Source organism: Megalops cyprinoides, chromosome 2 (assembly GCF_013368585.1).
Source record: "Megalops cyprinoides isolate fMegCyp1 chromosome 2, fMegCyp1.pri, whole genome shotgun sequence".
NCBI lineage: Eukaryota > Metazoa > Chordata > Actinopteri > Elopiformes > Megalopidae > Megalops > Megalops cyprinoides.
In genome coordinates, this window is record NC_050584.1 from 52,513,548 (window position 1) to 52,538,519 (window position 24,972).

General features: G+C 45.0%; 1 protein-coding gene across 6 annotated transcripts in view; it reads left to right on the forward strand.

Moving 5' to 3' along the window:
- Positions 1-24,972, forward strand: part of lrp8 (low density lipoprotein receptor-related protein 8, apolipoprotein e receptor) — a 107,835-nt gene that overhangs the window by 41,638 nt on the left and 41,225 nt on the right. For 3 of the 6 annotated variants that reach the window (XM_036516379.1, XM_036516387.1, XM_036516369.1), the window contains exons 3-4: positions 10,775-10,900; positions 24,247-24,375. In XM_036516379.1, coding sequence (XP_036372272.1) covers positions 10,775-10,900; positions 24,247-24,375 — 255 coding nt within the window. The remainder of the gene's footprint in view (positions 1-10,774; positions 10,901-24,246; positions 24,376-24,972) is intronic. The other 3 variants (XM_036516392.1, XM_036516400.1, XM_036516372.1) reach the window with 1 other exon arrangement.

Sequence of the window (24,972 nt, forward strand, 5' to 3'; positions counted from 1 at the left end):
AAAAAATTATTATGAATGCAATTTTTGTTGTTGTTGCGGAGGACAGTTACCTTTAAGGACCTATGTGCTTCCAAACGGCCCATTGCCATAGAGAATAATTGGCTTTGCAGATCCAATTTCAGCTGGTGCAGTTGAGCTTATGTGGCACTGAGGTTATTGGTTTATTATACCCGATACAAATCAAAAGATGAAAACAAACATTGAAAGTAGTGTCATATTTGATCTCACTCTGAGCACAGTGGCCGTTGGGGGGAGGCGGGGTGGTTGTGAAAGTGGGGATGCTTAAGTCTGGGAGAATTTTATTCCTTCTCTGTGCATCAGTGCAAATACTGGAAGGGCAATGAGCTTTACTCAAACTCAGCTAGTGCAGCCCCCAGCCAGGTGGCAGAAGAGTCACTTATTTGTCCTACACAATTTTCTCCCAACTTTCCAAATAATACCACTTCTTTCTTTTAGAAATTGCTCAATAATTTATTTTTCTACATGCTGCTGTGGTCCTTTCTATTGTGCGGGAGAGAGCTTACCTAGAGTGCCTTTAGTTGTAGTGAAAAGCATTAACTCCGACAGTGCTGTAAATTATTTCCACGGCACACTGTTAGACCTGCTCTCATACTCAAGGCTGGAGCAGCGGTCCTTTCCCTATGCGTCCACTTATTCATCAGGAACAACGAGGCCCTTTGCCCAAGCGACTGGGCCAGACAATGGCGCGCTGCACCGTTACCAATGTGCCGTGCGGGGCCCTGTCCAAGCCGTCCCCCTTCTTATTCTCAGCATGTCGGAGCAGCAGAACAGAGGCGCACTGTTTCCTCTCACAATGCTGTGGCCAGGGACGGGGGCCAGGCCGTCTCGCGGCGGCGCTCCCCGGCGGCCACCCTCCCTCTCCTCTGCTGCGCTCCCATGCGGGCTCGGAGAGGAAGGCTCAGGTCAGCATCCGCTTTCTCTTTTCAAGCATCAGGCTCCTCCGCATTGTAGTCTGACAAGTGAGCTGGCGGTCTTCCCGTCAGGTGGTGAAGTGGGGCTGTCCCCGATGTAGTTCAGCACTCGTGTGAATGGAGTGCCGTTTTGGGCACAAGGAGTATTTTTATGCAACGCCGAGGCCCATCTGAACACCTTTGCTTCCTGTAGATTAGTCAGAAATCAATATACCAACACAGATTTTTAGGCCTCTAAATGTACCTAACAAAAGTGAAATAGCTTTGGGCCTGGAGAATGAATCACTCCACACATATTGTGTGTGAATGCTGATGTCATACAGCATGGACTTAAAAGGTGTGCTATTTATCGTTAGGCCTTGCCAGAACTCTCCAACAGGATTATTTCCCTCCACCGCAAGATGTGATGCATATTACAAGGGTGCGTCTAGTCATGAATCAAGAATCTAATGCCAAATCAAAGAAGGTTTAAGAAGGGATTTAAACACAGATCAATGAAGACTCCCTGGTGCTGTCTGAAAGGGAATTGCATGAATGTAAAGTGTGATAAATGTGCGATCGGGGGAAATGCAGGTACACCAGGCTTTCTTAAGATATGGGTCACATTTCTTCTGTGAACAGTACACATTTTGTTGTATGAAATCAAGTCTCTGCAAGGTAAACGATTAGAAAATCATCACAGCGACACCAGTAGACACACTTAGGTTCATCTTCTTAACAGTGATCAATACCTGACTTATTATCACTTGATACATATATCTGAATGGGGGTTGATATGGATTCCTACGCTCCCTAGAGACTTTTCAAACTCCCCAGTGTTTGAAAATTAAACCCAGGTTAAATGTCTGGCTGAACATGACTCTTAATTCAGTTGATGGCCTTGACAAGACTGATTGATAAATGCTTCGTACATTCAAAAAACATACTCCCTTGCTTGACTTTTTTACTCAGAGAGTAAACCTAGATGCCCTTTAAATGAAAGACCTTCTTCAGATTTATTTTCCTTTCATTTATTTTGTATTTAAAGCGGTTATCTCTGAAAGCCAGAGTTCAACCCTCCCTAAGCTCCCTAAGCTGGAGAAGCCAGACAGTGGAAATATTAAAACGGCTCACCTGCTAGGGGCAGAGGCATTGATCTTAGCAGCTCCCACTCGCTCTGGGCGCCTTTGATGGCTGCCGAGCCCAATTTGGCAGGGCTCATGCCAAGCCCCCCGCGGTACGGAGAATGAAAACACAGGCAGAGGAAGAGGAGAGAGAGAGAGAGAGATAAAGGGAGCGTTCTCTGCATTTTGTTAACCGGAGTCGAACTGTGAAACTTTGATGAGCGATTTGCATCTTGGACGTCAGTGAAGAGGTGGCCCTTGTTTGGAGCCCCAATGCTGGGACGCAAGGGCTCTCCTCCTCCTGGCATTCCAGGGGACAGAGGGGCCGAATTCAGCGTCTCTGTCCTGCCATGTCGGGAAGAGCACCTGCTGGTTCTGCTTTCATAATTCGCTGCAGAAAAAGGCAAACACGTCTTCGGCCGTCTCAAAACACGGCTGCTTTTGAATTCACTCGCGCTGGGAATTGCACCTCGGCTGTTGTAGCCCTGCCTGCTGTTTACTCCCTTGTCACTTGCGATGAAATGAGAAGTCAGCAAGTGCGGGGCGGTGTGTGACATTGTGACATGGGGGATTCATTTGTATTCTGATGGTTGAGGTTGTCGTGGATACGCCTAGGTGACTGGAAAACATTCAGGGAGAGGAAGTTAGTGAACTGTTATTCTGCCGGCGTGCTCTGATACCCACGCTGATTAAAATCACTCAACAATAGTAGGTAACTATAGATCATCCCTTTAAAACTTGACCTGAAAGCAAGGAAGGCATTTTGTTTTTTTTTTTTCTTCTTCAGGGCCTCATTTACTTTCCTCTACCTTTTCAGACTAAATCGAGATAGTCTCAGTCAACAGTGGTCGATCCACAAGGAAAGCACACTGCCCATGGCTCTGCCCTGTTGTTTTGAATGTTGATGTTTTTTAACTTTTCTCTGTATGCAGTAAGCAGCCTGTCCTTATCCAGTCTAATTATGGATCACTACTAAGTATCAACCAAGACCTTAACATTATGTCTGACCCTGTCCTGGAGAACAATACCAGAATCATGAAATCGCAAAAGAATACGTTTCAATTTCGACATCTGCATTGGCCGTCTGCACCTTATTATAGGAATTCGAAGTGTTGATGTTCCTCCTCGCTTGCTTGAATGCCATCATTTGGCTTCCTTTCAAAGCACAGAAATGTAGTCTTCTTAATATGTTGCCACAAAGTCGTTTCCATAACATATGACCCTCCCCCAAATCATTAGGCTTTGTAACACCATACAAAGGCTTATCCATTGTGTACATTCATTCTCTTCATCCTCAGTCGATGATCAACGAAAAACCGGTGGGATTAGCAGGCACATGTCTGCTCTGACTTTCCCTGTAATCTCTTTGGTCATAGAACAGCTGAAATGTGCTTCTCACTGTTGGTTTTTTCACACAGTCACACAGCCCGACCAGTCATTAATACTGGTTTGCACGAGCCTCGTTACAGCCACTCTTGCCATATGCCGGTTATTAGTGTCCTGGTGTAAGACATGGAAAAAAATTGTGCCGGGCTGTTCACGAAAAACAGCTCTCCATCAATATCTGAGTTTCTTTTGTGTCGTTCTCCCTCGTGCATTGATGACAATGGCAACAACAACAGAGACAAAACTGCTGGTGACACGTGCCACGCTCGGTATGCGCTTAATAGATCAGCGCTCTGAGCGCGTCTCGGCCGGCTCCCGGCGCGTCAGCAGCTTCCCCGCGTCCCGGGGGCAGGGCCGTACCTCCTGGCCTGGCAGTGACGAATGGCGGGCGGGCAGGTAGAGTGCCGTCGCTGCAGAACCGGATGTAAAAACACGCACACGCCGAGACAAAGGGAGGGAGGGGAGCAAGGAAATAACAGGGAAAATCCTGCTGTGCCAAGGGGACAGGGGAAAGTGAAATTTTCGATTGCTTTGTACACCATCAGCACGCCTGGACACAGCCCCCCCCCCCCCCCATCCCCTCCTTCTGGAGAGTCGCCCTGCTCCCTCACAATGAAAATAATTACTTCTTGTTGTCGCTAAAATCTCCAGGCAATTCAAGGCGGCAGTTTTAATGTGCAGCCCTCCCTCTGAGGAGGATAATGTTTTTATGCGCTGTATTCCTTTTCTCGTGGCAGGTAATTGCAATTGAAATGAATTCCTCTTTGTCAGTGGGGGGAATTTCATCCTGTCTTTTGTTTCCGGGCTTTGTCGTCTGTGTCACCGTCTGTCTGCTGATTTTTTTAGTAAATAAATCTGCCAGCAATTTATCTTGTTTTATGGCGGGCGCTGCGATGATGAGAACCTATGTGGTTCGGCAGCTTGTGGGGAGAAAAATTACACATTTTGCGCAGTGCAGCGTTTTGTTTTTTTTTCTCTTTTTATCAAATTAAACATTGCAGTAGAGCAAATCATTTTTCATTATTCATAATTAGTTGTGTGGGAACTAGAGTGTACTGTAATTGAGGATTCTTTGATGGCTTTTGATACCTTTGATTTCGTAATGCCTTTTGCTGTCGTTAAGGTCAGAGGGAGGTAATATAAATGCCATTATTCTGCTCCTAGTCCCATATTTTATAGAATAGTTCCCTCATAAATTGTCATTGTGAGCATTTTGTTGGCTTTTATATTATTTTGCTTGATGATATTGTCATGGCCATGCTGCTATTATTATTTAATAGAATACTGTAGAATGACTGAAGAGTCCATTCTTTAAACCCTCCTAATGTCATCACAGTGTCAAAGGGTGGCCCGTTCGCTCGGTCACTATGGAGATCAGGGACAGAGGTGCTCCACAGCTGCGAGACGGATCCGTGTGGAAGTGGCATTCTTGGGCAGAGTGCACTCTGAAGGTGGACTGGGAGTGCTTTAAACTGCATTTTCATGTCTGAGACAGGGCAGCGTAATATTCTCTTCCCCTGCGCCAGTGATGGAGTTGACCCCAGGGAGGGCTAATGGGCCGGCAATAACAGCATGGGTATCGCTTACGGCCCAGACTGTTCTGTGGTTCACTGCGGGGGGAGGGGAGGGGAGGGAAGGGGGCGCGTGGGGGCTGGGGTGGAGACACAAGGCAGAATGTGCGCATGGCGCAGATTGATGTGATTAAAACATTGACCCATCAAGGAGATTCAGCGTGCAGGAGGGGGCAGATGGGTAGCAGGGGGGAGGGGTGGGTGGAGATTTTAATAAATCAATGCAGGTCAGCGCTCGCAGGCACTGTCAGGGGCAGGCAGGACACCAGACGGTTGCAGGGCCTGCTGCAAATGCCACCATCTAATGAGACGCAGGCCAGCAGGAGGGGGCCTTACAGAGTGCCTAAAAACACCTGTCGCTTTTCTCTCACACCTGTCAGAATACTCCCACTGTCTCACACCTGTAATGATACTCACACTCCCTCACACCTGTCAGAATACTCTCACTCTCGTACACCTACAGTAATACTCACACTCACACCTGTAATGATACTTCCACTCTTTCACAGCTGTAAGTTAAACCCTGTAAGTAATTCTAGTATTCCTCCCATATTCTTGTCAGGAGGCTACAATGTGCCCTAAAGTGTGAGAGTGGACAGTCTTCTAGGGTTGTTAGAAGTGGCAGTGGACGAGACTTATCTGATCATTCCCTTATTTTAGTGTTTTTTAAAAGGAACTTTATCACCAAGCATGGTAATCACATGCCATCTGCCCTCCCCATCACTCCTATTCTTTTGCCTCCACACTTAAACAATGGGTCTTTTGTTTTGCAACTTAATTAGAAAGCCGTCTAATGCTACGAGTTACGCTCTGAAAAACCCTTACGCAAACCATTCGGTTATGTATTCAGCTGGACAGCAACAATCAAAATATTTGTGGGGTGTGCAAAACCTTCAGGCAAGCCATGTCAAAAGGAAACAAAACTCATTATGTCTCAGATATTGTGCGGAATATATTTCTATTGATTTAATTTACAAGGATGTTTAGCCTTACAGCCGAAAATAAGAGAAAGTTGCTGAGCTGTTGCTTTGATCATAACGTGATCTCAGCTTATTGCGGCCTATCAAAATTAGATGTGCGCTAATGGCCAGATTTTTTAATATGACTATAGAAGAGAGATTGGGCAAGAAATTGTGCACTGCAAGATTTTTTCCTTTTCCCTCCCGGGCACCTTGGAGTTTATCTCAGAGTGAAGCCTCTCATGGCCTTTTCTGTTTATATAATGTGCTGTTGCGGAAGCCGCAGGTGGCAGTTCTCTTCTGGTGATCATGATGGCTCACAAAAGCAGGCACAGGAGAGGATCTATGGGGTCTGCCTACTGATGGATCAAACCTGCCCCTCGGAAGCAGCAGTGTGGCCTGGCCGGTGTGAGAGCGCTGTCCCTATTATAGTCCTCAGTACCCGCTCTGCAGCTGAGGATTCCCCTGCAGTAGAGCTCCCCTCCTCTCCTCTCACAGATGCCGCCGACACATTGAAGTCTTAGACAAAAAGGGGGAAGAAGTGCGGATGACTGTTTTCAGATGTTGGCGTACAGAAAGGCGGGGGAGGTAGATTAACCTTTGTAATTCAGCTGCAGAGCTGCTGGGCCTGCGCTTTTGAAAATGGCTTTCTTTTGTGTTCGTTTAGCTTTTTATGTTCCGCCTTTGGAATCCACTTCACTTATGAAATAAATCTACCGTCGCCCTATGTGTTTGGTTTTGAAGCACGTGGTAGATGTGCGCTAGATGTCACAACTCTCTTAGGGAAAACAGTTTCTTCCCCTTTTCTTGGAAGGTCCTCTTTCCTTCCTGTGGAGGTTCTGTTGATTACTTACACAAAGGTTCCTCCACATAACTATTGGACACTAAAGCTGGAGTGGCATGCTGAGTTGGTAGTCCCCAGAGAGGCTAGTGTGTTTCCTCTGTGAAGAGGGAGCCCAGGCCTCTGCAGGGGGTTTGTGTGAGACATGCCTCTGGTTGATAACCGCCCTCTCCCTCGGGGGAAAGTCCGTCTTCACAGGATTCTTCATATCTCTCCGCTTTGTGCTCATGACATGCTATACTTTTCCCAGCTATTTTTTTATATTCTCTTTTTCTCTGGTTTCTCTTCCTCTCCTCTTGGCATCTGCAGTCTCCAGTTGATTCCTAGAAGGCCTTTAATCTTCTGAAGAACCTTTCAGCATGCCCCTTTCACCATCGCCCCCCCCCCCCCCCCCCCCCCCCCCCCCCCCCCCCCCCCCCCCCCCCCCCCCCCCCCCCCCCCCCCCCCCCCCCCCCCCCCCCCCCCCCCCCCCCCCCCCCCCCCCCCCCCCCCCCCCCCCCCCCCCCCCCCCCCCCCCCCCACTCTTTGGAACCACAGTGAAATGTGAAAACACATTTCCTCCCTGGAATCCCCTTGCCACGGCCCCTTTTGATTTTTCCTCTCCGTCCACGTGACGTCGTGCTTTGTTCCCCGGCTCTGATCAGACCGTCCTGAACGTGGATCCACACCCACCCTGGCTTGCGGCTCCTCTGAGCCAGCGGCTGCTCTGCACAGCGGGGGAAGTGTGGCGCGGTCTGCGAGCACATGCACCTGCTCCTTCCGATCCGGGTCATAGAGGAGTCTGAGTGTAGGCCTTGGACATGGCAAGCTATTAGTGGAAATGATTCAGTTATTAAAGGTTTGGGCTGCTTAAGTTGCCTTTGGATGATCGGTATAATATAACCAGCGATTTATCTGCTTAATTCCGTCCACATCTGGGGGCTTTTCATGGACCCTGACCGACACTGATTGTTAGCATAAATTCCACATGGAGACAAGGAGATTGGTGATCATGGTTAATCTCTTGGAGTAGCGCACCTGAGGTAGATACTGCCCCAGGTTCTTATTTTGTTATTGCTTTAATCCTCCTATTCTGGAGTAGGTTCTATGGAGGAACTGGAGTGAGGAAATTGAATGACTTTGACCTTCACCTCTTCATGTGTCCTTTATCGCGTCCGTGCGTCTATTCTATTTTCACTGCACGTTGTGCAGCTTAAAAGAACAGCCAGTGCTTTGTAAACATCACGGGTCAGAAAAGTCAATCAGTAATCACCGTGACCCTTAGACCATGTAATCTGGAAAATGTCAGTGCTTCTTAGTGCTGAATGCTATTTTCACACAGGTACACCACAGATGGACTTTTGCCAATTAGTCTGTATCGCCATGGGAATGAGTAAAAATAACCAGTTTTCTGCTCTGTTCCAGCCTCTTCTGACCAGCACACTGTGTCTCCTATGGAAGTGGACATGTTGCCCTGACCTTTTCTCAGCCTGTCTGAGAATGTAGCCTTTTTCTTTGCCCGTGGGATCATTTTGGGCAGTCTGTGTGCACGCTCTGTGTTGAATTAGAGATTTTAATTCAGCAGTCATCGTCGCTGTAGCCTTCAAGCAGCCAGAGAATGGGCCAGATTCATTCATTGTTAGCCAAGGAGCTCCCACCGCAGAACCGGGAAACAAATAAAATCATGACTGTGTTGAGTTTTTGTTGAAAAACCCACTATGGAGAGCGCTAGCGGAGTCACAAGAGACTTTAAACCCACACAGCTCGACAACATCTGGCGAGCCTTCAAGCAAAGTTTTGCTTCGGATAATTAAAAACATGTTATCATACGTAACAATATTAAAACTCGCTCTCCGAAGAGCGTAATCCATTTCACCCATAATAAAGCAGGGTGCTGGCTGCGCACCCTTTGTTTACCACTCGTCCTTGAGAAGGAGGCTGTGGCGAGGCTCTGTGTGTAATTAGGGGGGAGGGCAGTGCAAACGGACCTCGCATCAGCAAGGTCGAGGCTCCCCGCTTCACCCCTGCGAGCAGCTCCTCGGTCTTGGTCAAACCTCGAGCTGGAGGAAGGAGATGACAAGTGTCCTCCTGGATTTGTGCGGCAGACTGGGGCCTTGTTATCTGGCTGCTCGGCCCGGGAGATGGAGGGGAGTTAGATGAAATCCCGATACCATGATCAGGGGGCAGAGTCAGGGATTTGCTCAGTCTCTCGGGAGAAGTAATTCCATTACCGAGAACCTCTGTGGACACCTCTCCTCTAATCTTCCACTGCGTTTTCCTTTTTGGTTTAACTGTTTAGTCTTTTTTCATTTACCCCCCTCCCAACAAACCAGTTATTTAATCACAGTCTCACATTCTTAATTACTTGTGTATGTGAATTGTAATGAATTGATCCAGGAACACAGATGTATGCATAGCTGTTACACTAACTGTGGGATGAACTAAACAGTTAACCACAGACTGGTGTTTTGTGGGGCTTCAGTTTTCTTCCACTCATGTGACACATTATTAAATCTTATGTTGCACAATATCTCAGCTCTCAGTCTTTACAGCTGAGACATTATATACACCAAGAGACCATAGCAGCCTTTCAGTTGCCTATTGAATATATTATATTTTATTTAGCTGATATCCATGATCTGTATTCATGATATCTATGTCTTGAGCAGGGGACTAAAGCAAAATCACTGCAATTTACCTCTCTTTACATGCAGCTGATTACACTTATGAAAGCTGCCAGAGACAGACCAAACAGTAGAAGTGACATGGGGCTCAAATCAGAATCTAAGAAGATAGTTGGTTGTTTTCTCAGAGTATGGCTCCACTGGCCAAGGGGTATGTGTGGTGCATACAGAGTACCACAGGTGATTTCAGAGTCTGTCAGTGGTTATGGCCCCTCTTTTTGCATGGTTAGAGCTATAATGGCTCCCTGAGGGGGTACATTATTTTATTCCTGTACCTTAAGCCTTCAGAACACCCCAAGGTAAACCATATAAACAACATGTTAACTTGAGTTTTTTGTTGGGGCAGACAGTTCATGTTTTTTTTCTGCAGCTCTGATTCTGAGTAGCTCTCTGGTAACCTACTTAGATTTTTTTTTCTTGACTGCAGGGCAGAATGGTGTACAAACGAGAATTTACATCAAAAAGAAATCAGTAAAAGCTTACTTTACCATTTGTCAGTACCTATTAGGTTATGGGATCAAGCATTTAAGATACTGCTCTTTTCAGGGATGTGCTCTCTCTCTCTACTGTTACATTCAGTCAGTGTCAAGGAAAGAAAGAAGCTTCTGTCCTGGTAGTGGCATTTTCAAACTCCCCAATTTTCCCAAGATTGTATAAAAGTGCCTGCATTCTGCAGTCCGTGACTGTAACAGTCCGGCACACACTGGACAGAAAGGAGCACTGCAGGTTGACTGTGAAAGAAGCACCCCATACAAACATATTCTACAATATATTGAAATATTTTTATCAGCCCATGGGTATGTTGTGAAAGCATTTATAATATATTAATGCAGCGCAAAAATATACTGTATTTTATTTTTAGTATTTTAATATTTTCAACGTACTTTCTGACAGAAAAAAAATCCAAATTTTCTAAAATATATTCTCAATATATTATTTTTTTGTATGGGACACACAAAAATCTAAATGTTCCCATGAGTGTGAGCAATAGTGGACGGAATGGGTGTTTATGTGTTTATTCCTTGCCTATGCAAGCTTAACAGGCTGAATAGATCTAATACGGGGAGTTTTCATTTACTGTAATGCGCTTCTGTTACGCTCAACAGGCAGGTGGCTTTAGACCTTGGTATTCCCATGCACCCTCACACAATGGATTGACTGTAGCAGCTTTTGTCTTTCATAGGCCCTCATTCTCTGAATCAGCAGACCGCTGATGACTATAACTAGTCCCTAATGCGTTTGCCGATCCACAGAGTTCTGTAACACACCATCACCTCTCTCTCTCTCTCTCTCTCTCTCTCTCCCTCTCTGTCTCTCAGCAGCAAAGAAGACCTGTGCCACTACAGACTTTGCCTGTAAAAATGGGCAGTGTGTGCCAGCTCGATGGCGATGTGACGGCGAGGCAGAGTGCCCCGACGGGTCAGATGAAGCGGACTCCACCTGCAGTAAGTGATTGCAGCATCCCTGTGGGAGTGTTAAAGTCCATTTATCGTGTGTGTGTGTGTGTGTGTGTTTATACAAGTTTTGTGTGTAAACATGTTTGGACATGCTTATGTGACTGTGTTTGTGTGCTTCCTAATTGTGGTGTTCCAGCTGAAAATGGAATTCACCCTCTTTCCATGACAAGGTGGCTCAAAAAGAAGGACGCATGAATATGTGATTATCCTCTGCTCCTGTCTGCCTGGCCTCCTCCTCTTTGCTTGTTGATCTTCTCAGCACAGCTTTCGGTAGCACTGTTAGTCGGACAGCCCGCCCAGTCGGCACAGGCCAGGGAGCATCTCTCTCCTTCCCTCTGAAGCAGAAGACAGCTTCTGGCTCAGTGGCCAGCAAGGATTCGTGTCAGAAAAACAAATCAGCCGGATGTCGGCAACACATTTGTTTTTTGACTTCTTCCAGAGCGGTGAGCGAGTCCTCATTTCGAGAGCTGAATCAGCAGTACTACCTCTGTGGAGTACACAAATTCCCGTTTCTAAAAATGAAACTGTTTCTTCTTAGTGATTATCAAAGTGACATGTTCATTTCTCAGATGGAGTTTCATTAATCCAGTTCCCCACTCCTATTTATAGGCACCACCTCTGAAAGTATGAAAAGAGGCCAATGGTGGACAGTGGGCCCTTTTTGGGGCCACCAAAACTTACATCTGTTTAGGGGTCCCCCTTGTTCTCCCACCTCACTGGAGAAAACAATCCCGGTGAACGTGATGTTTCATTTCATTCTTGCCACGCTCCCTGCTAATGGTCTGTGCTCAACGAGAGCCTCTGATCAAATACACACTGGCAGAATGAACACGCACAGCTCCCAGCCTCAAACACAAATTCCTCTAGAGGAGCTGGAGGTCAGAAATCTTGAACTTGTCACAGTCAGACAGATTCCTTCATTTCAAGCTCAGCTTTTTTGTAGATTGCTTTAAAAATTGCTTTCAGTTGTTGCTTTCTCCAACAGAACTGATTCGTAGGATAGGTGAGCAAGGCCACGGAGAGCACTCTGGACTCTGGAGGGACAAGGTTGCTTTATCCTTGTGTGGTCTTTTTCTGAAGGATAGAGGTAGCACTTGAAAGAGATTTGCAGTAATAATATTCACTCATTTACACATAATATATAACAGTCAATTCAGTGCTCTTTTCTACATTTACTAGAGTCACATTATGGAGCTGAGCAGAAACTACTCAGTAAAACAATCTGGCTAATGGTGAGAAATGGCTCCTTCAACAGACTTGTAATACCATCGATGTCTTGATCAATTGCTTTGCTGTGGAGGTCATTATGGACACATTAAAAAGTAATAAACACAGCCATATTAACATGAGTTTTGTACTAGTTTTAAATGGATCATATGTTCTTGTAATCATGAAGAATTAGGCATGACATTGTTGCTGTTATACTGTAATTAATCCATGTTATAAAAATATTGCCAGTTGTGGTTTCCTCTGACCACAGCTCTGAGCAACAGGATGTAAACATTGTAAGTGAGAAGCGTTTTTGTGTACAACAGATGTAAGCTGATGTGTTTCCCACATTAGTGCACAGCTATAGAAATACTGTTGGAGTTTGGCTGGGTCCGTGTTGAAGTTGAACTCCCTCAATAAAGGGGCAGCCTTTTTTCACTGCCTGCATGATCAAAGGGATGAGAACCGCGGCTTTAAGCTCTTCTCTCTTTCCACTAATGGCCGTCCTCTGCAGGAATGTGAATCTTGTGCGTAGGACATGCAGCGGGCCCCAGAGCTGGAGGATGATGTGCACTAATCGAAGCGGAGTATCGATCGTTCTGCACTTATCAAATTAGTGTCGACACCACTGAGGTCCTGTAGGAGTGCGTCTAGCCCTCCTCACATGCGACACGGATCTCAGGAGCCTTACACAAATCCAGACTATGCTAACACTGAAGAGGTAGTGATTGCCCCGTATATATGCCTCGTTATACTTCATTACTCTGGGAGTGTTTATCATTGCTTTTTCCATTTTTCACTTCATCCTGGTACCCCGAGTGTGGCAAGGGGCAACATCACCCACAAATAAGATGGTGTATTGCACTGAGTGGTGACTGCCATTTCAAATATTTGCGCTAAGTGAGAATGTTTCAAGTGTGCTGCTTGCTGGATTCACTATCATTTACTATCCTAAGGACTTCATTTTTTCCCCCACCAGTTTTCCAGCCTTATTATTATTGCATATCTAGTTTCATCTTGTTGTCTTCAAAGAGCATCAATAGCAAGGAGAGGTTTTGAAAATTCGGCTCAGTATTGATCCTGCATACTCCGTCCTTGATGTCGGCACTAGCTGTGGGCTGTTTCCACTCTCCTCAGTCCTCTCCCAGACGGGCGCCATTGCTCGCTCTACCTTGATTAGTTTGCAATTAACTTCCCACCTTCCCGCCGATACCTTCAAACAGGGCTTTTTTTTCCCCATCTCCCCACAGAGAGCCAGTCAGCTAAATAATGCATCTGATGAGATCGATTTACCTCCATAGGAATCAGTGATTCACCCGGGAGACCCTAAAATCAGATTAAGTCTAGACTTCAGTTGTTGGGTCAGGAGCTTTGGTAATTACAAATTTGGAAAGCTAAAAGAAGCAGTCATATTTAGAGGAAGACCTTTGGGAGTGTCTGTGTGTGGATTGACGCCCCTTTTGAGAGCCATGTCCGAGTTGCAGTGAGGACGTAAGGTTATGCTAAAGGTTATGCCTGCTGTCAGACCTCAGTCTGGCAGCTGTGAAGACCTAGCTTGATTATGCTGGTATGGGAGAAGGCTATGTGTTTGGGGGCAGGTGACTCCTAGCTTAGCCAGCTTGCAATTGAGCTCTGCTCTGTGACAGAGATCCAGTTTATCCTTTCACTTTGCTACTGTAGCACAGGCTTGCAACTTTGCTGACCCCAGAGCAGGAACAAAGACCACAAATGGATTGTATGATGTCGAATCAGAGCTTTGTAACATGAGAACGGGTATGAAAGAGGGGGTCAGTTATGCTCGTCCTGCTTGTTTGGTCAGAGGCACTTATTGATCACAGAATCTCATTAACGGCCCTGGTCCCACGGGACCCCATCTCCACAACACTCAAGGACAGGTTGTTCCAAACACCCGCTGTTATGAGTGCCTTTCATTCTTTGTTATCATATTCATCCACTTTATATCCACTTCTCCTCAGGTACTTGCTACACTGCTGAGCTTTAAACAGACTCTTTTAGCAGAATTAATGCTTAAATCCAACCTATGTAATTTCCTCAGATCTAAAGCTGAGAAAACATTTGATCCTTCAAACTTTTCAGACAGACAATTAGTTACTTTTTTTGCAGGATTGTACAAGACTTTCTCTTATGTCACTGCTGAAACTCATTAACAGTATGTAGTCTTGTATGTAGTTGGAATTCTGTCGGATCTAACCTTCACATATACTGAACATTGAACCATAACTCAGTTGTCAGTGACTCTTTGAATCAGGGCATCTAGAAACTCCCTTGTGTGGCAACATTTACCTTTTCAGCATTTGCCTTTTTCATAGTTGTAAGTTGAAATGGGAGACAAAAATCAGCCTATTATTACAGAGTGCAGTGGTTTTTCAAGTTAATTATTTAGAATATGAAGGAAGGTTTCAGTCAGATGAGCCGGACGGGTTCAATTTCATGCTTCAAGCTGTGGTTATTGGAGTAATTTCCCATGTGGGCGCACTGCGGCACCGCACCAACAACGCTCCCACCCCTGGCCCGGCCCCAGACGCTTGCTCAGGTCTCCTAGATAGAACTCAAGTGTCAGTGTTGCCTGATTGCTGCTTAGCCAAGCCATTAGCATCAGCGTTTTAATTTAGTTTCTTTCAAAGCCGTTTCCTTTGTACTCCTCAGGATCCCATTCTGCAAGAGCAGGAGTTCAGCAGCTGACAACTGAAGGTTCACCCTGCGTGAATTTCAACAAAATCTGCCTTTCATGTCAAGGGAGGCTAAAACTTATTTGAACATTTTTTTCATTACGGAATGTATATTTGTTGTTGGATATGTGTTGAATCTATGCATGTTTACTTAAAAGAGATGCGGCAAATATGGAGTGATAGGAAGCCATTTGGGATTCAGTACAATATTGAAGTTTCAGATGTTGGATAAACAACTTTGACTGTGTCTGATTTTAAATGTGTTTTTATAGTCTGAGGTGTGTTCGGCAGTGTTTGCCAACTGGATTTGTTCTGACTGGGGCCCTATGTGGATAGTGTTGAAGCGTAATATTTTATGCAAGTATGTCTCAGCAAAATTGGCAAATTAGCTGAGTTTAAACATTATCAGAAATGCTTTTGTCACCCCTTGGGGGAAATGGGTACATTTTAACCACTGGTAGAGACTGCTAAGCAGAAGATGTACTTTTACAGTACAGATGCATTTGCTGCAGGAACGTGGCAAGCATTTCAGTGAACGACCATTTTGCAGGTTTAGCAAGCTGTGGACACACACGAGCTGTCAAATCTTCAGATAAATCAAAGACAGTACTCCACTCTGTAATCAACCTAAGATCAGTCATCTTTCCATTAAAAACAATTTGCTATTAACAGAATTTGTACTGGTATGGTGTCTACCATCTTGTTTGTTTTGCTATCTCTCAATCTCTCTCTCTGTAATTGGCTGGGTGTGGTGGTAGTCGGAGAGAGTGACTCTGAAAGGTTAAATATTTGCAACCTTTGCCTCTCCCTATTTCCTGAAGTGTGCCGCTGCTTATGTCTCTAGTATACTGTCACCTCTCTGCAGGCAAATAATATTTTTTCTGCAATGTGGGTGTACAGTGTATTCCCCTTATACCTATATTTTATGGTTTCTTTACACAATGCACTACATCAAATGAATAGGTTTTGCAGTATTTATTAAAGGACAGTATGCAGCACCCACACAGTCACTGCCAGTCTCTCTCTATCATCCAGGGATGCCAAATGCTGTGTGCTATGGAAACAAACAAGTGGCACTTGACCTGAGTTGAACACTCATTGTAGAATAATTGATTAGAAATTGATGCACTTGATCAATTAAGATCTTTTAGTTTAACAAAAGTTGCAAAACCACATGAATTTAGTGGCATTTTCTGCCACAAATTCAGCTGTTCACCTAAATCCCCATTTGGGGAGTTTGAACAATCTGGCGAGCAACCAGATAGCTTTACCATTTGTACCAGGTGCAGGTAAAGTAGTAATGAACATGCTTTGTATAATGCTACTAAAACAAACTGGATTAAATCGATTTCACTGATTAATTATACTGTATGCTGTATTGATGTGCCTGCACAATATCATGTGACATTCCAACAGGAACTAAAATGTAATGTCAGTAATGTGGGTGTTTTTTGTTTGTTTATTTAGCTGATTTTACATGATCTAAATGCATTACATGATTCTGCCGTGTAAATTTAAAATGATTTAATAGTATTACATGATTTTAAACATGATTTTGTAGACATTATAGATCAGAGTTGTTCCCAGTTGTGATAGGCAGAATTCTGTTTGTAACAGAGAGAAGGACATAACAAGAGACTCATTTGCACTGGTCTGTACTTATCGTGGCATTTCCATTATTAATCAGTCATGTTCTTCTTTCAGGCTTCAGTTAATCTCACTTTATTGGCGTTGATAGCACAATAGATGGCTTTGCTAGCCGCTGTGGGGTGGAGTCACAGAGCACTTTTCCCTGGAGTGAGGTTTAATTGATGCTGGCCCAAAATCGCCAGCACCTACTCCGCTTGCCCTGGCAGCATGGAGTCGGGCCTAGAGTCCACTGAGAGGCGGGTTTGCGCTAGGGCACCAGATCGATTGTGCGTCGACAGGACTTATAAATAATTTAACAGATAACCCGGCAAGTGTTTAATGTCACCTCCAGAAGTTTTGTGAAGAAAGCAACAGAGAAAAACTTTTAAAGAAAATTGTTGGACATGAAAGCTTCTTGTAGACAAATGAGCTTCATTCATTCAGCTGGAGGCCACAAAAGGCTCTTGTTTGTAAGCATTTGTACATTCTGTGTTTTTAAAAAAATAAACCTTATAATAATAACTTTAAGTTCATTATGACACTTCAGTCATTACTACACTTTAAAGTACCATTGCAATGTATTTCTGTCAGTGGTTTTTAAATCGGTTCAGTCACCCGTGCTCACAAACATTTGTCATTGATCTGCTATGTATTTTGCTTGTGGGTGTATATTGCTGATGAGAGTGTTGAGCGTCTGCAGTAGGGTCACTGAGGTGCTGACATGACCCTCTGTCTCACCCAGTGCTGGATCCTTGGTACAGTCATGAGAAGGGGTAATAGACTACTCCCAAAGGACCCCTTTCTCAACCCCCAGCCAGGTGCACTGTGGAGCAGGACAGCACTGCTACACTCCTGCAGTGGTGGATTTCTGGAGTTCCTTCAATGTATGTGTTTAAAACCACTTGGCACTGAGATTTCCCTCCGGTCTTTACTGAAGCACTGTTTATACCATATTGTCCACACTTGCATTTTTCCTCTGAGATTTCAGTATTGGTTTAGCATTTATTGTGCTTATTGATCTTGTGAGACAAGCTACAGTTATTGATTGGTGATTTGAAATGTAGGGGGATGTCACCCCTCGACCCCAACTGAATGCTAGCAGGTAAAAGTGTTCCTTTGTGCTCAGCACGCCATCCACTAAACAGCCCTGAAAGGAGGAGGTTTGGGATGGGGACAATTTGCTGAAATCAGTGACGGGCACCGTCACGTAGTGGCTCTTGCCCAGCCTAGACAGATTTCCTGAATCTCTGCTGCATTAATGGTCCTCCGAGCCAGTGATTTAACACCCATCTGCCCTTTCGCCTAGTGACACTAGAGTGGCAGATGCTCTCCCTGTCCATACAAACAGCCCGCTGTCCCAGCGGTCTTTATGTCTTCAGACTGAACAATTTATCTTTCTTGTAGGGGAGGAAAAGAACCCCTCATGGTTGTGATGTCTCTCTGTCGTTGGTCACTTTTACCAGCATGAGGGCAGCATATTACTAAAGACCAGCAAGTGAATGGAATGTGCTACTCATAAAGAGCCTTGATTAAAAATATAATGAAATATGTATTAGGGGAGCACCACCCTGCCACAACTCATGTACCAAATTAAGACACAAATTGTGACATGCCCCCTATTTGGTATCTTAATTTGTCATGCAGAAAGCTAGCCTGACCCGGTTTTAAAGAGGGGATGAGTTTCTCTAAAGCACTGTCATTCATTATCACAAACAGTGGAATGCAACAAATTAGTAAAACCCAAATTGTTGTCTGAATACATTTGTTGAGGTCTTCATTCAGTCAACAAGGAGATGAGGTGTGTGGAAAATGATTGGAGTGTTTGGCCAAGATGAGTCACCCAGACTTCAAAGAATGTTCATCCCCCAGCACAGCTGCATCAGTGAATTTTTATTTTTTTCCATAATTAAGACTGTAATGTAATGCAGTTAACCCAAAATATTCTGAACTGTCATTTGATTAGATGGTTAGAGATTCCCAGATTGCTCTCCTGATGTTTCCTCAGATCATTTAACATCACGCTCTAGTTTCCACTGGAGGCTAATGTGGAGATTCTCGCAAGCCCACATTGGCAGGCAAGTAAATATATTAATGATGGCAGGCAGGAGTAACTGGGCCTTTGCATGTCAACAATATATATTTACCATATCTAATATAGAATAAGCAACTGTAAATTAATAATAGAAGGCAATTCAGTGAGCTGTCATGAATGAATATTCACACCTTCAATTGTGGGGTTATGGATGAAAAATACTGTGTTTTCATGCGTATGTTTAAAACTAAACAAGAGGTATGATGTCCCACAAGCTATACATTGTATTAAGATTACAATTCCCATTCACTGGACATCAAGGTAATGTTGACCCACGACATCAGAGAGAGAGATGAATTACTACTGAGATGGCCCCTGGCATGGAAAATATCTTAGCTTTGATTCACCGTATAATGTCACAGACAGCAGTGGTCTGATCACATTTCAAATTGATGGCTGAAGATGATGATTGAAATGGAGGTGAGGGCAATAGAGACTGTTATATTCAAGTACTTTTGATGCCTGTAGTCCCAACTGCTCACCACAGAAACAACATATTTGAAATCATATTCAAAACAGGTAATTGATCTTATCACTAGATGCTTCTGGATGCTGTCGGTTTATATATATCTGTTTTTTTTTTTCATATTTTTTTCATCATTGGACCTGAATGACTGAAACCATGGTGTGCAGTCCTCAGCCTCAGCAGAATAGCAGACAGAAATCAATTAACCTTTGATCCATTAATAATTTTTTTTTTCAGAATATTTCAGAATATTTTTATGGTTAACACATTATGATCCGCAGACAAGTTACAAATAGTACAGAGAAGTTCAGGTAGTCTTTACAAGTCCTTACAAGTCTCCTTTCTACCTCACCATGTTTCGAAAGCTGAACAGTTGTTGAAACTTGGGAGATTTTTCTGAAGGCTCAGAGGAACATGATTTTTTGTAAGATTACAGTAATTTGGTGTTTGTGTGTTCGATTTCTGCCTGGTTGCAATGGCGGAGGTACGTCTAGGACCGTATCTGGGTGTGTAAAGTGTGTCTGTGTGTGTGCCAGTCCTCAGGTGACTGGCTGTTCCAGTCCCTGCGCCCCTCATTGATATTCCAGCCTCCGTGACCCGGATTTGACCTCCTTTTCTCCTCACTGGCTGAAGAACGCGAGAGGGAATCCTCCATCCAGTTTTTGGCTTATTTATTATTCAGCGTGCGGGGTGTGTTTATGTTAGCGTAGCCTAATGAAGCAGTAAATCTCATTCTGCCTCATGCTATTTGCGCATTTGTGCAATTTCAGTTCGGCGGTGAAGGTGCACTTATTACAGCCCCTGACACACTCTCTCGCGCCTCTCGTGCCTGGCCGGCTCTGATCCCAGCCCCCCTTTTGACTAGGCAATTGCTCAGAGAGACAGCTTAGTGTGTTAAAGGACTCAGCAGAGGGTAAAGCCGCTGGAGAGAAGCAAAAGCCTTGTGTTTTATTGATATAAATGACTACGCTGCCCCTCATTTTACTACATGTCACTCTCAGTGTGATAAAAGTTTATAATGCTTGTGGAAACGCTTCCATTATTGCATTCATCATACTCCCTCGGCCACAGCCTAATTCTGTTATGCTAATGCGGGGCCATCATCTATTTATTATTATCACATTACCCTGCATTTAATTGATTTGTTTGTTGCTCTGAAAACGGAACCTTTGCAATACAGTTCATTTCTTTATTTCAGGATTAGCTGTCTTTCAAATATGCCAAAATGTAAATGGCTCCATGAAAAGCCCTGAATGATGCATATTGTCTATGTCTCTTGACTGGTGTTTCAGGTACAGTGAGCTGACACTTGATTAATTGTGTGCATAAAGCCTTGACAGGGTTTTAAGTGACCCACAAAGCGTCAAAGAAATGCGATGGCTTGTTTAAGCACGCCGCTCTTGAAGCCAGCTGTCGCGCTATTCTTCTTCCTGAATATGTTTGTCTTGTGATAAGGACACTAAGAGTGTATTCCATGGTGAACAGTACCTTCTGGATGTCTTAATGAGGGGGTTTTAAAATTATTAATACTCATATGTATGTTTCATACATTATGCAAGGCTTTGTCAAGGTCATGTGGTCTAGCTGAAACCTAGTGTTTGTCCCTCTCCACACCTGCATATGTGGATGTAGTCAGTATCCAGGGCCTGTGCAAGCTGAGACTAGGAGATGCCTTCCACAGCTGTGCCCTTACAGCAGGAGTGATGTGAGCTGGTGGATTTTATAGGCGCCCCTCACACATGGGCAGCACAACGAATTGATTGCCTTTACCTTAGGCAAAAGAGCTGTGAGGTAACAGAATCAATCACGCTTCGGTTGTTTTAACGCAGAGAGCCACCAAGGTCTGCCTGTGATATGCAACTCTTGCTCTGCGCGTGAAATATAATTAGGAGGGCAGTTAATCTAAAAAGCATTAGCATAAGGGTGGCCTTTCCCAGCTCATCAAGGCCACCCTCTCGGTGGACGAGGACAGAATAGCAAAGCCGTCTTCCCCACTAGCTTCATCGCAGTCCTAAACTTTCTTACTGCGCTCAGGGTAGAGACAGATAGAGGGACTCAGCCAAGACGCACCCTCTCCACAGTATACTGTGCACTCTTGTCCTCTGCCATGTTGAAATAAACCGCTTTGACAGTGGAGGGATTGCTGCTGACTTCATGCCCTTCCGTTTAGGTATCAGAAATCTGCAACGGTCACTAGAGGGCCAATACCAGGGGGTACTTACCCCCTCGTCCCAGTGTAGTTCCTTTTTGTGGTTTGTGGTGTCAGTTCTCATTAAGCGCTCACCTCTTACGCTGTATGTAATGTGAACTATTTAAAGGTTGTGCTGGCTGAATGAAAGCTTTCAGTCTATGACAGAATCTTTATGAAACGGGAACGCGAGAGATCAGTGTGTACTGGTGCCGGACGGATGACATTTCCTGGGAGGAAAAAAGGGTAATGAAATATGTTGGAAAGGTCGTCTCACACGTGGAGTCTCCCTGGCTGAGTATGGCTTCAGTCTCAGCTCTCAGGTGCCTGCTGTAGTTTTAAATCCCACAGTGTCCCCAAAAAAAGCTGTCAATAAACCTGTCAATATATCTGCCTTTGACGTCACTGCGGTGTATACTTGGTGGAATTTTAACTGATAGGTATCCGCTCGTGCACCTGCTCCTCATGCAGTCAACCTTCTGAGGGATGGGTAAGGGAAGACTCTTCTTAAGCATGCACATTGTGACCGATTACAATCAGACATGTATCAGTGAGAAAACAGCCTGAGGCACAGGAGACAAGAGGAAAAGACTACATATGTAAAGCCAAGTAGAGTATGGTGCATTAGGATATAGTTTCAAGGCGTGACAACACCGCACAGTGTGAGCTCCCTGAAACAATAGGATTTCAACCACAGGACTGAACCTGACTGACCTTGGAGGACCAACCTCTCCCGTTGTTATTTTCACTGAAGCAGTAGATTTACACCTAAGGATATAGCACAGGTTAAACCAGGAGCATATTACTGGGTGGGCTGCCAGGTCAAAGGGTACGTGTGTAGGCAAAGTTCTGTGCTCTACACATTTCTATGCTCTACGCTACTCTGTATTCTGCAAAAGAATTGTTCTCAGAGGTGGGAATGGCCACAAAGCGGAATTTCTCTCTTTTTAAAGCTGAGAGGGTGTCAGGGCTGGTGTTTACACAGTGTGAGTGGCTGGGCCTGCGAGAGGAACTGGCGTCCTGCCTGTCTTTGGCTCAGTCCCTGTGGAGCTCTCTGTGGTGGCACCATGGAGTGCTGTTTCCACCTTACTGAACATGACCTGCAGGGGGGCCCCAACACCGAGGCCAGCTGAGCCCGAGCATGTGCCGCAGTCTGCCTCACACACACACACGCACACACACACACACACACACAGACACACACACACACACAGACACACATGCACACACGCACATAAATATATACATATACTTACCCCCACCTACACACACACACACACACACACACACACACACACACAAACACACACACACAACATACACACACGCACATAAACATATACATACACACACCCCCACCTACACACATACACAAACATAAACATATACATATACATACACACACCCCCACCTACACACACACACACACACACACACACGCGGCTCACACGCACATGTGGATCACACACAAACTCACAGATGTGCAAACAGAAGTCTCATATGGCTGTGGTGTTTGAAGCTTTTTCATTTTTCACTGGGATGTTATAGAATATGCTGCTGTATTTCCTTTTTTGTTACATTGTAGTGTTTATTAGTAGTGTCACATATGGGTAGCTCTTTATAAAGAATTCTTTATAATGTTTACCATATCCATTCCACAACAATGTTAATTGATCTAATCATTAATGCAGTGATCAAATTGCTACACATGCCATCATTGTTTTGCTGAGCTGAAACTGAATACTCCATCTATAGAATTTCCAATTATACACGCCGATTCATAAGAGAATGTGCACTCTCAGTCTGAGAGAGCTCCAGTTCTCTGTTTCCATCTCCACTTACTCCTACAGTAGCCCTTGAGCAAATCACCCTAAGCTTTCATCAAATCCCAGGACAGGAAGCATCAGATTTTCCCAATTACATGCGGTCAGCTTTGCTGTCAATCTGCCCCGTGGGGTGTTGGGACAGAGGGCATTCTGGGAGGCCGGGAGGATGCTAAATAAAGAAAGGAAAGCAGTCATTATCAGCAGGCAGAGGGGCAGAGCACAGACAGTTGCCTGTGACACAGTGAGAGGATATGAACCGCAGAGGACGAGTTAGAGGAGATAAGGCATTGCGTCAGTCAGGAGGCGGCGGTGTCTCCAGCAGCAGTCAGGGTCGCTCATATGCCACGTTGAGCACAGACATGCCGCCTGACTGCCCATCCGAATACCCCTCCACCATCACCATCACCACCACCACCACCCCCAATCCCAATCTGGTCACACCACACCACCCTACGCCATTGTCAGTCTGTGGATCCGATGCAGCCCTGAGAAAAAGGAGGTGGCTCCTCATCGCTTTGGCTGATGGAGAGATAGCCAAAATAGGATTTGAGCCTTCTTCTTTTATCTATAATCCATATAGAAAGATTTCAAATTCTGCTTCAGGTGAGGTGTTGCGTTAATATGGGAGCAGATGCTAAGATATGTGCAGGCACAGCCAAGCCAAAAAAAAAATTGTGCTTCGCCTTGCCAGTGATGAAAGGGACAGCCCTCGAATTGTCATTTTGGCACCTCGGGATCGTGAATTGAGAAGTTCTTCTTTGGGTTTATAACACTGTAAATATCAAAAATCACACCGGCAGTATTGATTTGTCGGCTCGTTGCCAGACTGTGGAAGACAGAAATGTATAATTGATGGATCTGCGTTTGACATCAAATGCAATGGAATCTAGGATCTATTCCCACAGCTGAATCTTGAGCGGATTGCAAGGGGGGGTGGGAGTGGTGTGTGCGTGGGTGTGTGTGTGTGTGTCTGTGTAGCATGTGGGGTGGGGGGGGGGACTTCATTTGATGTATTTTACACCTCTTATTCTCCCTTGAAGGAACCCGTGGGCAGAGAAACAAGAACAATAGCCAGAGCTGTTAATGGCTTTTGTGCCAGGAAAAGTGTTCTGTGTGACTGTATGTGTTTGGTTTGACTTGACTGGAAAGGATTTGATTTAAGCCCCGAGGTAACTGCTGGGGGACCCTCGACTGTGCCACTAACGAGGCGTGTCCTCCCTTCCGCTCCCGACAGGTCGGCAGACATGTCCGCCTGAGAAGTTTGACTGTGGGGGCTCCACCAATAAGTGTGTCTCGTTGTCATGGCGATGCGATGGCGAGAGGGACTGCGAGAACGGCGCGGACGAGGAGGAGTGTGCCGCAGGTAGGTCTGACCGTTATCTCGACGGTGGCTCCGAATGTGCCGTGGAGAGAAGGGTACTCCTGGCTGCCGAAATCTGATTCGTTGACAGGATGCATATTTATAAACCGAGGCATAGTGCAAGCAGAAGATGGAGTATTTTTAGTGAGGCGTGCCCACCTGCCAGATAGACTTTTGTCTTTGTGTGTATCTCGTGTTGCATCTTCAAAGATGTGAAATCTCCTGCGGTGACATTACCTTGATCAATTTTCCAGACGCTTGGAGAGAAGGGAAGAGCAGGTTTTCCACTTCTCATAAGTAGGGCAGCGTTGTCACTTTGAATGCCATGGAAACGTCAGTGTGCTTGTAGTAATACTGCTGTCTCCAACATGGTTAGGAGACAGTGCATTCTCTCATCACACTGATAGGCCACAGGAAAGCATGGGGCTGCTAGCCTACAGCACATTTCCACATTCAGTATCAAAATCATAAAAAAACATTATTGATTTTTTTTTTTTCCTGTGACCCAAACTGCTATTGATTTTCCCACATCCTCCGATAAGATGATGTTATGCCTCATACATTTGCCCTTTCACAGGATATGTGTGGTTGCAGTCTATT